Genomic DNA, 14,487 nt, shown 5'->3' on the forward strand with positions numbered 1-14,487 from the left:
TACTCTCATTGGAAAGACAGTCGGAGGGAAATGAGGCAAATTGAAGATTAGAGAACACTGTATGTAAGCTAGAGATAAAGCAATCAAACTGCATGAATTTAGAATACGGCACGAGACTCAAGAGGTAGGACATCCCGGTAGGCACTGCTGGATCAATACAGAGGAAGCAGAAGCTATACCTCACCTGCCTGTACTAGGCCGTCCTTCTGAACTCAGGGAGCACACAAAAAGGAGACTGGTGAGGGAAGCCAAACTGAGGCCAACAATCACTCTGCAGGATAGTGAGAACAGAATGAACACTCACCAGCCAACCATTTCAAGAGCGCACTGCATATTGCTGGTCTATATGGAAGGGTGGTTAGAAAGAAACATTATTCAAGAAGAGCTATGTGAAAGCATGTCCAGAGTTTGCCAAGTTCGAGTGTGACACAGCTGACATACAGGGCTGCGATTATCTGTTAGGCTCTTTTCTTTAAGATTTGCTGACAAATAACTGACGCTGACTTTGAAAATTTACTCTGACGGAGTACGAGTTTGCGATAAAAATACCAACAGGAAGAACACGCATCGTTTTTTTCATTGACAGGTCTCATAATTTTAAGGAGGGGGGGGAGAGTCAATACTTTTGCAAGGCACTGTAACAACTTAAGTACTTAGATAACATAAATGACTTAAGACGTCACCCTGTTGAGTTCGCTTTCAGGAGGGTACGGAGCAGAGGTGGATTGGCTGTCTGGCACACAAAGCATTTCCCAACTGGGCTTATGGGTTAGTGGGCAGGTGAAATTGATAGCGGGGACCCCAGAGTCCAGGGCCCGTTTTTTAAATCCCAGTCCAGCCCTGTAAGACAGTATACATGACAGCATTTTGGTAAATGTAGGCGAAGGTCCATTTTTATTTCATTTAAATTATCACATTGGAATGTAGAGACAATTTTACCAGAAGCACGCATGCTTTATTCATACATTATATAACTGACACTTTTCAAAACCCACATTATTCTGATCAAAATATAGTGTGTTATTGTTCAACACATATTCACTGACTAGTTACTTGGCTTATCTCAGTCTCTTGCTTTCAGAAGAAGCAAAGGAATATACGTATAGAAGACCAAAAGAGAACTATGGAATAATATACATTGTCTGTTAAGTTAACTCCTGAAGCGGCAATCCCGCATCATACAAATACCGTTCACAAAGGATATTTTGTAATACATACATACAAAAATCATGTAAATTTGTGTATCCATTTCAGAGACAAAATTCATTACAAACATACTTAATATGACAAGAAATTAATGTTAGACATTTCCTTAGTCACGTAACACACAAGCTGGTCCTGCACTGAATTGTAAACCGGAACTGTTTTGACCTGATGTAATGCGTTCTGCACCGGTTATGTCACTATGCTACATCTGAGTAGTAAAGCTGTACGACGGTGGAGTACTCTCAGTCTCATTCGCATAGATCAGATCCTGGCCCAGCTCCGCGGTCCACCATATCGCCACCATCCTCCAGGCTCCTCAGAGCTTCTCACTGGATACAGTTGGGACATAGCGAGAAGACCGTAAGCAAGGAGCTGCTTCTCAAGAGTGCATTCCATGCAGTGCCTGCATGCAGATCACCAAGGTGACCATCTAAGGCAGACTGATCCTGCAGGACCTTCAAGTAACTTCATGTCTGCAGTCGTTAGGTTTTAATATGGTAAACCTGTCTGACTAACCATGTATTCTATGAAATAACAATAAGACTAATGGCATCTGGGCACTTTTTATATTAAGATTTATATTTGATTAATATTTAATAATATTCTGCAGACGTTTTTGCGTTGTGTGCTTGAGTTTTGTTTTTATTACAAATGGGATGATTCATTAATATCGGTGCCGTTGCCTGGGTATTGACCACAAGCAAGGGTGGGGAGTGTGAGAGTGTGTGGAGTGACAGCTACCTATCAAAGTGAGACAAGACCTCCTTGAGCTGGCCCAGCAGGGCACGGTGCTCGGTGGGGCTGCTCTCCAGCATGCTGCTCATCCGGCTCAGGTACGAGTCCAGCGTACCCAGTGAGGGAGTCTCACCGGTACCTGGGGACGAAAAGGATTTGTGGTTCCCACCAACAATGAAGCAGCAGGAAGACCACGGATACATAACAGACCAAACAACGTGGGCAAAAACGCTTCAATGAAAACATCACCCTGTACAAATGGGTAAAAATGATTGTAAGCAACCATGCATTCAGTGGCCAGTGTATTAGGCAAACCTGCTTGCTAATGCCAACAGACTGCATCTGAATAATGCAGCCACAGCTGAATACACAAAGCGCACCCACTAACTACTTCACAAAGCACTAGCACGGCTAAGATGTCGGATGTAAGCAAATCTGAACTGTGTGATTGCTGGCGCCATAAGTGGTGCTTCGAATATTTCAGAAACAGCCACCCGCCCCCAGGGAGACAACAGTCTTCTAGCAGAGAAGACCTCGTTAATGAGAGAGGTCAGAGAAGAATGGGCAGTTCGTCCACCACTGAAGCAATTATGGAGGCAAAACTGGGTCCTACCAAGCAGGGGTGTTGCTAGAGATTTAGGGTCCTCATAAAAGCATATCATTTAGGGCCCTTGGAATTGGTCTAACCTCCTTTTTGGTGTCCCTGGTACCAATTAATAGCTAGGTGTACCTACTGAGCATATAAAAGATCCATCACAATAAAGGAAGAATCACAAATAAACTTTTGTCGGACCTACAGCTAGGGTTGTCTGTTAGCGGATGTCATACAGGAGACTGACCAGGTAGGGGCACCGCAGCCAGGCTGTTGACAAGGGTGTGCTTGACGGCCAGCAGGTGGCGTTGCAGGGCCTTTGTACGTAGCTCGTCCTGGCCCAGCTCGGCCTCCAGGCGCTCCTTGGCGCTGTACATGTCGGCGATGTGCTTCTGCAGCATGTGGTTCTGCTCCTCGAACTCCACGTTGGCTTTGCGGAGGCGCCGCAGCTCAGCCTCCCGTGCTGCAGGCGTGGCAACCGGTGCCAAGCGAATCAGGACAGAGGCATCTTGGGATTCTTACGAGCAGCAGAATTCTTAGGAGAACTGGGCCTCGTGACTGGACAATCACGCCCCTGGTTTTTAACTTATGGTTCTGTTGTTTTCTTAACCAAGCTGACGACCTTAACACTGACCTCCAATACAGCTCTTTCCAGAGAAAACGTACAACAGGTTTCTGATTCATTTGGTAGATAGAAGGTATGTACGGAGAACCCCAAAGTTCCTACCTTTATTCTGGTCCAAGAACTCTTCTGTAAAGATGGGAACATCGAACCTGTTGGAAAGGTCTGAGCCCTGCAAAATGGAGAGAGAAAGCAAACTGTGAAAAAGACAACACAACATGTCACTACTGAATGACCCATCCCACTCCAGACATCTGTTTGACCCACTGCCTAATGGTAGACATTTCGGACCTATCATATCACAGACAGACAGAGTTAAAAACAGCTTTTACGCCAGAGCCATACGAGAACTGAACACTGCCACACAATGACACCGTTTTGGAACTCATGTGACCAACACAGTTACATCTAAAGAACACTGCGCTGACTTTCACTTTCATATCTATATCTGTGTTTACATTTCATTCGTACTTTGGCGCATACATTTACTCAGTTCCTGTTTTTATTGTCAGTTCAGGCTATTCTTGTATTATTTACTTATCTATTTATTTGCTTGTTTACTTATCTATTTATTTGCTTGTTTACTTATTTATAATGGTCTTTCACGTCTTTTATCACTTTATTTTACATAGTTTGGATGAGGGTGACAGTAAGGGTGGGTTGATGTTATTTAATATGCAACACATTGTGTTGCATTGTGTTTGTAGGAAAAGTGCTATATAAATAAACCCTGACTGGAAATATATCTATCAATTAATCAATTGCATTAACAGGCCTCATTGTGCAATATCTCAGCTGCTATTTATATTACAACAATATACATTCCATTTATATACATACCCAATTTGCACATCTTATATTTGTATGGGATATGCTTTTCAGTACTTTAAATCAGTCTGATCTGTAGCTTTCCTTTTTTAATTGATATCTGTCCAATTTGATATTTGTTGTGTGTAGGACTGCTAATTTTGTTGCACTCTGTGCAATGACAATAAAGGAATGGAGAAATCTTGAAAAAGACTGCTAAAATGGTAAAGTACCTTCATTCCAGTTTGGCCAAAACTACTGGCGTTGATAATCACAGATGGAAGCTCTTCTGCAAAACATATTAATGAATGACAAAAATTACATCAAGCTACAGCACTTAAACTTTTACACAGAAAACATATGACAGCTTAGCAGGTGCAGATGATAACAGAGAACAGCTGCCCTCCTGCACAGAACAGGTGTTACACTGTATAACCAAAAGTTAATCTATTCCTGTGCTAAATTATCATGTAAATAAATGAATTCAGAAACCCACATTTTAATGTTGAAATAGGTAGACGCCTAACCGGCTAACATTGGAACAGAAAGGTAGAGTGGGGCCGTGATGTGGCAGAGCACCCCTTACCTCTCTTGACTTTTTTGTCCTGGATCTTGGCGCTGGTGATCTGATAAGCCTCACTCTGCTGGTATTCCCTGAGTTCCCTTGCATATTGCTGTTTCTCCCGTTCAGCTTCATCAAGGTACCGCTGTAGTTACATCCAGACCCAAAATGAAAACAGAAACTCAGCCTTGCTGAACCTCTACTACACAAGTAGTATTCAAACTTTTATTGACGGGACCATATAGTACTGATATATTTGGCCTGATCTCCTCCCCGACAGGTACACACACCCCAAATAAACTTTAGCATACAGCTCAATGAGAAGCATGCACCTATTTTCCTGCACATGGCTTATCAAAGTCCGTGGAAATTTGACACTTCATTTTCTAAAAGCTTCAATTTCAAAATAGGTCTGTGCCCACCTCAAAGGCCCCCACAGTTTTGTTTCTTTTTCCCCTCACCTGCGACTAAGGTTGCAAAGGGGTGGAATATTTATGGAAACTTTCCATACCATGGGAAGTTAAGCTGGGGGGAATTTTGGAAATACTCTAAGTTGGAAACTTTCCATGGGAATTAACAGAATATATAGGAATTCATGGGAAAATTCTCACGATTTTGCAACCCTCCCTGCAAGGGCCCCCCCACTCCTCCACACCCCACAGTTTGAATACCTCTACTCTACACCCACACTGCAGCCCAGAACATCCACCTTATTTCTTAAGCAGCTTGGTAGTACACAGCGGGCACACCTGTTTATCCAGCGGGGCTAGCCTGCTCCACTCGGCACCCAGCCTCTTGGTTATTTCTGGGAAGGGCAGGTCAGGATGCAGGGCACGGATCTGCTCGCGCCGCTCATTGAGGAAGCGCACGTAGCCCGTCACAGGGGCCTTGGGTCCATTAGGCAGTACCTTCTTCCTTTTCTTGCCTTTTGGCCAGCCTCTTTTTTTCACTGGCTGAACAGTCAGGGACAGAGTATTCTATCCATGTTCAGGATTAAAAGAAAAAAAAAAAAAACAGGGTTAGTATCGAGCAACCAAAAGGAATTCAAGCACATTTTTACGTGCTGTTTATGTCCCCTAACCCGTGTTACCATCTGTTAAATTATAAAACAGCATCTTGCACTGCAATAAAATAAGCACACTTTATTTATGATTTAGTGCATTGAAGCCCTGTGCATTCTTGTATATTGCAATGCATCATGCTTTCTGCTCTTGCCTCTTCTTGGGCCGAGTCCTGTGAGCTGGTGCCACGGGGAAGGGGGGCCTCACTCTGTTCCTGTTTTACTCCCCCCATGACCAGCATCCCTCTATTCAAGTTGGGGCTACAGGAAGATCTGGAAGAGAAATCAATACCATAAGATGTTAGAGGGAAATAAATATAAAATAAATAAATATTTTAGAAATATATACATTTCCTCCCATACTCACTCAGTCTGCTGGTGTTTAGTGCTTTGAGACATGTCTAGGTCACAAAACCTGAAACAATTATATAGAACGCAAAACGCTAATCTCCATTCTTGCGTTATTAACCAAACAGTAGAAATAAAGTTGACGATCCACCTCCCCCCATGGGATAAAGGTATTACGGTAAATGCACGTTTACAATACTTGCAATATTTATTTGTTCGTTTAGAGAAAACGATTAATGAGTCCAACTTAGTTTAGACCATAAAATGCTGGCGAGTTAACTACTGAAAATAGCAAGAAAACCAGTTCAAAAATCATATCATCATCAAGTCTGGATGTTTGTGCATGTAAATATTTTCGGAATCTTTCTGTTTCGTTTCTAAATTATTCAAACTTCTTAACTATCAGACAAGCAAGACTACCAGACAAAGAAGCGTATTTTTACAGTCGTTCAGACGACGACAGAGAAAAGCACACGTCGTCATTTAGCAAGAAACTGCTAAACCTGTGTACATCAAGCACATCTGATTGAATGTAATAATTTTAGACAGGTAAATACTAACAAGTTACATGTACGCTTACCTCGTCAATACTACGTTTCGCGTCTCAACCAAACCATGGATCAATAGGCCCGCCCACGATAATCTTTGATTGGCTCACAGAAACGCTGGCTTAATACCATTTCCGCCGACCGACTGTGAAGTTCGGTTGCATGTCTCCATTTACGCAACTGGCTGTGGGTGTTTTACACGCGTTAATACAATGATTTAACAGTAATATGTCGATATTAGTTGTACTGAGTTGCCTCATTTTTCGGAAACATTGCTATGAAGCAAATTTTAGCATTTATGAAAAAACAGTATTTGACATAGTGAAATTTATATATACCTAGCTTGCAAATTATCATAATGAGAGCTTTATAACGATCGTTATTCATGACTTTGTGCAAAGCAACGTACAGCCAGCATAAGACCATACAAACTTAATCAAAGGTGTAAAATGAAATGATAGATGTCAAAAACACACTAGTCAGTAGGAACAGTAAATAATTTATACTCTTACTCCACATAATGCATCAAAGGTTATTAGATATTATCTCAGTTGTCATATACAAAGGTCTACAGTAACAAAACATCAAAACTATCCGAGTCCGAGTTCAGATTTTGCATGAATTCAAGCAGTTTGTTGTCATTGTGTAACACAACGACATTATGCTAATTGTATTGTATGTAACCAAAATATCGTAATTGCACATATTCGGTGAGTTAGTAGTCCTAAAGTCCACAATAGTTTCATTGGTTTTCTTGGTGTTTAAGACCAAGTTGTCAGATCTCAGTAAAGCAACTGTAATTTCGTAATGATCTCTATTTGGTGTGAAGATTTGATGGGAGCCTGCTGATAGAATGTAGGTAGGGGCACCGTAATGGGGGATAATTCCAATAAGATGATTCCAATGGCCCAGGAGTGACAGGGTCCTTAAAAATTACATTATTTGATTGGTTTGGGTTGCGGGCCCAATATGATATGCTTTCATGGGGCCCAAAATTTCTAGCTGCACCCCTGAATGTAGGATCTCATGTTATTATTAAAAATTGGATTAGTGTTACAGTGTTGGTAGCGTAACAGAATACATATAAAAACTCAGAAAATTCAATCAGTTAAAAACTGTAAATATTAGTTTGTAAACGACGTATTCCCATTCTATGTTTTGGAAACTTAATCATCGTGTATTTAGTTTTTGTACAATCCATTTTAAAGGGGGGAAATATTTTTCCATTCTTAAAATCTTCACATTTATTAATGCTTATAATGTATTAGCAGTGTACCGCCGCTAAGTGGGGGCATTCGGCAAGTGGGAACAATTCATTCATAAAGTAATAGTAGGGAATAAATCTGTGTGGATGGGGTTCCCCCTCCCGGGTCAGGCCGTATTTGTGCAGCCTCCGCTCTCCGGGAGCCGCATCCCGCTCCGGATTCCGGGGGATGCGCTGCTGTGTGTATTTATTTCACTCCACTCCGCAGTGCTCGAAATCCAAGATGGCTGCGGGGGAGAGCGGTGCGAGGGCTCCATGTCTCAGTTTCTCGGCACCAGGGCCTTTAGGCAACGTTCAGCCGAGCAACAGCGCTCATTCTTCTCCGGCCAGCAACGGGGCGTCGGCGGGAGCGACTGGAGGTGCGCAGGGGGCCACGGGGCACTCTAACCCCCAGCCGGGCCGAGGTAGCGGAGGAGGCGCCGGCGTTGCTTTAGGCGCTCCGCCGAACACGCGCAACCCTAGCCAGGCATCGGCGGCTCAGAACGCGCCGGCCGCTGCGACAAACATGACGGCCGCATCAGCCGCTTCCCCGGCAGCCGCGATCGCGACGCCTCCCCCGGTGCCGGCTGCTCCGCCGTCGGCCGCCGTCTTGGTGTACCGAGAGCCTGTCTACAACTGGCAAGCGACGAAAAGCACCGTCAAGGAGAGGTTCGCCTTCCTGTTCAACAACGAGGTGCTCAGCGACGTGCATTTTTTAGTGGGCAAAGGGATGGGTGTGCAGCGAATACCCGCGCACAGGTGAGCCCCTTTATACGCTTTCATTTATATTGCAGGGGCAGTGTAGATATATCGATTCTGCATGAACTAAGGCTACACTAAATTACTGTCGTCTCGACGATAACATCATGCAGATATTATTTGAAAGGAAGGCTGCAATTCATCACACTGCATAGTCAAGATGAAATTGAATTAATATCCATTATTAGTTGCCCGGCAATAAATTGTATTAGCATATTTTTTTTAATTGCACCGGATGAGGAATGTTATCCGTACCTAATCTGCGTACCACACACAGGTTTGTTCTGGCAGTTGGCAGCGCGGTGTTCGATGCCATGTTCAATGGGGGTATGGCCACGACCTCTACTGAAATAGAGCTACCTGATGTGGAGCCGGCCGCTTTCCTCGCGCTTCTCAAGTAAGATTACAATAAAGAAGGATGCAGTAATTTCTCCCTGCAGTAATTTGTGCTGTTCTTTGCCTTAATGTGCAAACTTTTCCCCCCCACTAATTTCTAAAGTGAACATGGCTGTATACTGTAGGTGGTTACCTGTTTCAATGATCCGAGGCTGTTGTGCCCGCAGGTTCCTGTATTCGGATGAAGTGCAGATTGGGCCTGAGACGGTGATGACCACGCTCTACACGGCTAAGAAGTACGCCGTGCCAGCTCTGGAGGCCCACTGCGTGGAGTTCCTCAAGAAGAACCTGCGTGCTGATAATGCTTTCATGCTGCTCACACAGGTAAGTGTCTCTGTATGTGTGACACATTTTTAAGGAATGTTATTGTGTGGCTTTCCTACGTAGCTGGATTTTTGGGTTAGCAAGATAACTTGTGGACTTTAAGGTAGTCTGGGCTAAATGTAAGTGAACTAAGATAAAGTAGTTTTAAACTGTGGTGTCTTAAATCTGACACGTTACATAAACAAAAAAAATCTTGCTTCATGATGGAGGCCCTTGATTTGACAAGCTTGAGGTTTGCTCATCTTATCAGTTATCTTGAATTTGCAGTCTGACCCAGTCACGTGTTGATTAATAAGTCATGTGCGAGTAGTGTTGCGTGGGAGCCGTATTTGATGGTGACCACGACTGTACACTAATATGGTGATGTCACGGATCCGAACATCACCCGGTGCGGTTATTGGTGTGTTTTTTAGGCACGGCTCTTTGACGAACCTCAGCTGGCCAGTCTGTGCTTGGAGAACATAGACAAGAACACGGCGGATGCCCTGGCGGCCGAGGGCTTCACGGACATCGACTTGGGTACTGCAGCTCGAACCCGCTGCCCTGCAGATGTGCATGCACCTTATTTGAACGTGGCCGCTCTGTTCCAGCCCTTACATTCACTAGGCGGGGCTCCACAGCCTTTTGTTGTCAGTGGTTTCATGGACCGGTAAGATGAGGCAGGGGTGGATCCCTGAAAATATTTGCTGAGTGGAATGTACACAAATACGGGACAAATTGCCCATTTTGTCGATCAATGCTGGGACATGGAATTTTATATTCCAGTTTGGGGAAACCTTGTAAAATACGGGATGTGAGGCAGATCAGTGTCCAGCACTTTGTGGCCTGGAGAAATACTGGCTGAAGACCGATACTGGTCTGCAGAAAGGGGCTCAGGAACCCCCTACTTTAAGGCAACCAGCTTACCAGGGCTTACAAGCTGTTAAAATGCAAAGTGTCATGTAGTTCTATTGGAATGCAAGGTTGAACATACCATTGGAAGGCCTGAAGACGCAGATAGAAGATGTTAAACATTTTTCCAGAATGTTCTCTGTGGTTGCTAGGAGGCAACTCCAACCAGGCAGCCTGTAATAATATTTAGAGAGAAGTGTTGCGTTCTCTAGTGATGTTGTCTTTGCTTGCCCAGACACCCTGGTGGCTGTGTTGGAGAGGGACACTCTGGGTGTCAGGGAGGTGTGTCTGTTTGTGGCAGCGGTCCGCTGGGCAGAGGCAGAAGCCCAGAGGCAACAGCTCCAGCCCACACCGGAGAACAAGCGCAAGGCGCTCGGCAAGGCCCTGGCACTCATCCGCTTTCCACTCATGACCATCGAGGAGTTTGCCGCAGGTATGGCCGCACCTCGAGTGCCCGTCTGCCTGACCGATGACTAGTGGTCCAGCCTGGTGACCATGAGATTCCCAAATGGTGCTTTTCCACTGGCATACAGGTACCAGGTTGTATCCGAGCCGTCCCACGAAGAGTCTAGTTACAGCACGGTTCCAGCTCACTTCAGTTTTCCACTGCAAGAGGGTCGGCTCTGTAAAGGCAGTGCTGGGTTATGAGAGCGACAGTGACGTAAAACCGAAGAGACGCTTATTTATTGTTCACACGGTGTACATCATGATTCACTATGTGCTATTTTGTGCTAGCACTTCTGAGAGAATCGTCACAGATCACTGGTAATTCCGTGCATTTCGACCAGTCAGGTGGTGGTGACTCAACCAACTCGCTTTAGACACGCTTTCGTCATGCTTTCAGACCTGCTAGTAAGCTTGGGCACAGCTCGCATAATTTACAATGGAAAATCGTCTCTTCGCAGTTTAGCTCGGTTCTTGGTGGCAATGGAAACGCACCATTAGTCTGTTTGTGCTTCGCCCCCTCACCATCCCCCGCTCTGCGTGTCCAGGCCCTGCTCAGTCCGGCATCCTGATGGACCGGGAGGTGGTCAGCCTATTCCTGCACTTCACGGTGAACCCCAAGCCGCGCGTCGACTTCATCGATAGGCCGCGGTGCTGCCTGCGGGGGAAGGAGTGCAGCATCACGCGCTTCGGCCAAGTGGAGAGCCGCTGGGGCTACAGCGGGACCAGCGACCGCATCCGGTGCGCGACAGTGGCCGCCGAAGCCGTCCTTGTAATGCAGCTTGCAGATTTCGCAGTTAATAATGCACATTCCTTCTGGCTGCTTACAGGTTCTCAGTGAATCGCAGGATATTTGTGGTTGGATTTGGCCTCTATGGTTCAATACATGGACCTACAGACTATCAGGTTAACATACAGGTAAAGCTCACCTGCCATCATCTTACTAGTGTACTAGCATGTGTACTGTGATTAATTTAAAAAGTAGTGATGGTAATTAGTAGTGATGTTTGGTTATGTGACAAACTTTCTTTGTGATTAGATTATAGTCAAACCCAAAGACTGGCTATCCTGTGGCCTGTGTACTGCACGTGAATAGGGTCATTGAACATAAATATTGCTGTTAGTATGTCAGAGTGAATAGCTTTGGCATTTCTAGTAATTCAGTCATGGCGACACAGCAGTGGGAAAACAAACAGTCGAACGCGTGGTTTGACTTCGAAGAAAGCAGGACTGGAGACATCCACACATCGTCTTTAAGGCTATAGCAAACGGCGCTGAAGTGGGCAAGGAGCATCAATAAAGACGCTTAGAGAAACGTGGTGATGGCTTTGTGGGGTGGGAATATAATGTCACACTGGTGGTGTTTCCGCGCACAGATCATTCACACAGACAGCAACACGGTCCTGGGCCAAAATGACACTGGCTTCAGCTGTGATGGGTCTGCAAACACCTTCCGCGTCATGTTCAAGGAGCCGGTGGAGATCCTTCCCAACGTCAACTACACGGCTTGTGCTACACTCAAGGTATGTTGCTACTACTTCTGCATCTCACTAACCGAGAAGGCGTGCATGATTTCACTTTGTCTGTGGGTGGCTGTTTGGTTTCTTTGCCATGCAAGTTTGTGCTTTAGGAAGGTCGTTTTGTTGGGTTTTTCCTCAGTCTGGCTAGTTTTCTGCCTTCCACTGGTTGAGTGGGTGCTAATAAATTACAAGCAATCTTATCCAGAAAGGGCTGTTGTGTATATGGGTTTTTGCTGCAGTTCTGTAGGGGTGTTGAGTGGCTCAGCGGGTTAAGCTTCTGTGCCCGTGATCGGAGAGGCACCCGTTCAAGCCCCGGCCTGGCAGAACAGTCACATGTCTGTGGGGCCTTGAGCAAGGTCCTTAACCCCCAGCTCCAGGGGCCCCACATGGTGCCTGACCCTGTGCTGTGCCTCCCAAGCTATGGAGAGCTAGATGGAGTAGGCAAAGAGAAGAATTCCAATGTACCTGTACTCATACTCGTGCAAATGGCAAAAAGGATTTATTATTTACTACATTCACACACCTGGGTTTGAACAGTTGACCTGAAGGTTGTCCCAGGAACTTGCATGCACACTGGCCCTTTGAGGATAACATTGCTAACCCCTGCGCTAAACAATTGAATGATTGAAACTGAAGATTGAATGTTTGTCACATGCATGAATGTACTGGCACACTAGCAGTGAAATGAAATCGTCACTAAAGCAGACCGTGAGACAGACGAGGTAGAAAAGTAACAAAAATGTTACTAGTACTACAAGTATTGAAATGTAAAGAAAGTCATAGGAAAATATTTAAAAAGCAGGTATCTGTAACTGGTAGTTGGTGGTTAAGGATCAGCATAGTTGCATCTGGTGTAAGTCAAGGATCAATCTCTGTCCCTCTTCTCAGGGTCCAGACTCTCACTATGGCACCAAGGGCATGAGGAAGGTGACCCACGAGGCCGCAGCCACGGGCACCAAAACCTGCTTCACGTTTTGCTATGCAGCAGGCAATAACAACGGCACCTCTGTGGAAGATGGTCAGATTCCTGAGGTCATCTTTTACACATAATGCTCCTACATGACGACCTTTGTGGGATGTTTGTAGTGTAGTGACCCTGTACTTAACTCATCAGCTCTGTGCCCACGGACGATGGATGTAAATACAAAGGGCGACCGCTGCGATGGCGCGGTTGACAAACAACGATTTAAGACTTTCCTGGCACGCAGACCTCCCGAGACATTATTTTGACAGAGTGACCAATGGACTGCTGACTGAGCAGATGACTCGACGCATGTACTCGTAATGAGTTGAGGTTAACATTTTGGTGGCTGGAGACAAGTTAATTCAGAATTTCGGGTTTTGAGTCGGTAAATGCAGTCGGTTGGTCATCTAGTCAATTTGATTGTACATTTAGTATTTTTTGTTTGTTGTGGAATGCATAACCGTGACATTCCTTAAGTCCCTGCCCATGGCCCCTACTATGTTCCACCCTCCCCGCACATTAACAGCCTCACTGTTGTTGCTCAGCAGTTTCTTGCTCATCTGTTCCATCACACGTTCTGATTGGTTGCACTAAAGCACTTTTGAACACGGACTTGGCCACAGACAATCACCGAGGAACGGCAGTCGTGTGACGTCTTACTCTTTGCTTTTGTCAAAGGAGAAGGTGGTTTAGGTGTGTCATCTTCCCAGTAAGCATTTCCTGCTTGGATTATGAGTATAGTTTAAACATCTCTAATCCTATACATGCAAATCACTTAATGTATCTTACATAACTTATTTAGTCTTGTGCATGAACCTAGTTTGCCATTTTCAACCAAAGTGTTTTATGGCTGTGTAATAAAGACCTTTATGCGCTTGATTCTCTGAACTGCTGGAGGCAGACAGACTTACCTGCCTCACTCTCGTGGTGTGGTGCATTAACACATACCTACCTAAAGCAAAACTAGAACAAATGAAAGACTGAAGAAGACAAATTCATGCAAGACCAAGTGAGGTGGTGGGGGGGGGGACCCAACAGAGAGACTGGGCCAAAGTGCATCCAACATAGTGAGTGACATTGGCTCAGCCAATCATGTCCCTGTAATGTCTAAGGTGTGCTTACGGTAGAAATGTTGTAGGAATATGTAAATATTAAGCACAAACATTAAAAATCCTAAATGAAAAGTCAGCCTTCTCAGTGAAGTGAACGTTGAAGCATCATTTGACTTCTCTGAATTGGTGTCTTGCCATATACTAGTGAATGTGTATTTTGCAAACTCAGTTACTGATGGCTGTAGTGTATGTGGAAGAAGGTATTTTGAAAATAAAATACTGATATCGAGGTACCAGCAAGTGTCTCCATGGAGTAAATTCAGGCTGCTTTAGACATTGACAAATAGCTGTACTTCCAAGATTTGGCACGATGCTCTGAAGCATAATATACTCAGAACAACTCGCTTGAACTGT

At 44.8% G+C, this 14,487-nt stretch overlaps 2 protein-coding genes across 3 annotated transcripts; one reads left to right on the forward strand and one right to left on the reverse strand.

Annotated features, from left to right (window-relative positions):
* Positions 1–865: 865 nt before the first annotated feature.
* hmg20b (high mobility group 20B) lies at positions 866–6,587 on the reverse strand. 2 transcript variants are annotated; one of them, XM_048976640.1, is made up of 10 exons: positions 6,513–6,587; positions 5,952–5,999; positions 5,740–5,857; positions 5,274–5,501; positions 4,549–4,669; positions 4,196–4,251; positions 3,261–3,327; positions 2,781–2,996; positions 1,948–2,080; positions 866–1,535 (listed from the first exon to the last, which is right to left on the reverse strand). In XM_048976640.1, exons 2-10 carry the CDS (start codon positions 5,981–5,983, stop codon positions 1,523–1,525), a joined length of 984 nt encoding a protein of 327 aa, XP_048832597.1. In that variant the 5' UTR covers positions 5,984–5,999; positions 6,513–6,587; the 3' UTR covers positions 866–1,522. The 2 variants fall into 2 exon arrangements, with proteins under 2 accessions (XP_048832597.1, XP_048832598.1); XM_048976641.1 differs by lacking the exon at positions 5,952–5,999 and having other exon boundaries at positions 6,513–6,573.
* Positions 6,588–7,883: 1,296 nt separating this feature from the next.
* Positions 7,884–14,369, forward strand: btbd2a (BTB (POZ) domain containing 2a). Its single transcript, XM_048976200.1, has 9 exons — positions 7,884–8,482; positions 8,760–8,879; positions 9,046–9,202; positions 9,616–9,721; positions 10,329–10,526; positions 11,086–11,278; positions 11,368–11,455; positions 11,914–12,060; positions 12,946–14,369. The coding sequence occupies exons 1-9, from the start codon at positions 7,914–7,916 to the stop codon at positions 13,105–13,107; spliced, it is 1,740 nt and encodes a 579-aa protein (XP_048832157.1). The 5' UTR covers positions 7,884–7,913; the 3' UTR covers positions 13,108–14,369.
* Positions 14,370–14,487: the final 118 nt, after the last annotated feature.

The sequence above is a fragment of the Brienomyrus brachyistius genome, chromosome 15 (assembly GCF_023856365.1).
Source record: "Brienomyrus brachyistius isolate T26 chromosome 15, BBRACH_0.4, whole genome shotgun sequence".
In the NCBI taxonomy this organism is placed as follows: Eukaryota; Metazoa; Chordata; class Actinopteri; order Osteoglossiformes; family Mormyridae; genus Brienomyrus; species Brienomyrus brachyistius.

Coding starts and splice junctions, on each gene's coding strand:
- hmg20b (XM_048976640.1), bottom strand. CDS start 5,983: ATGTCTCAAAGCACTAAACACCAGCAGACTGA. Junction 2,997..3,260: donor GTTCTTGGACCAGAATAAAG/GTAGGAACTTTG, acceptor CCACGCCTGCAG/CACGGGAGGCTGAGCTGCGG. Junction 2,081..2,780: donor GGCTGCGGTGCCCCTACCTG/GTCAGTCTCCTG, acceptor TTTCGTCCCCAG/GTACCGGTGAGACTCCCTCA.
- btbd2a (XM_048976200.1), top strand. CDS start 7,914: ATGCGCTGCTGTGTGTATTTATTTCACTCCACTCCGCAGTGCTCGAAA. Junction 8,483..8,759: donor CAGCGAATACCCGCGCACAG/GTGAGCCCCTTT, acceptor TACCACACACAG/GTTTGTTCTGGCAGTTGGCA. Junction 11,279..11,367: donor GGGACCAGCGACCGCATCCG/GTGCGCGACAGT, acceptor GGCTGCTTACAG/GTTCTCAGTGAATCGCAGGA.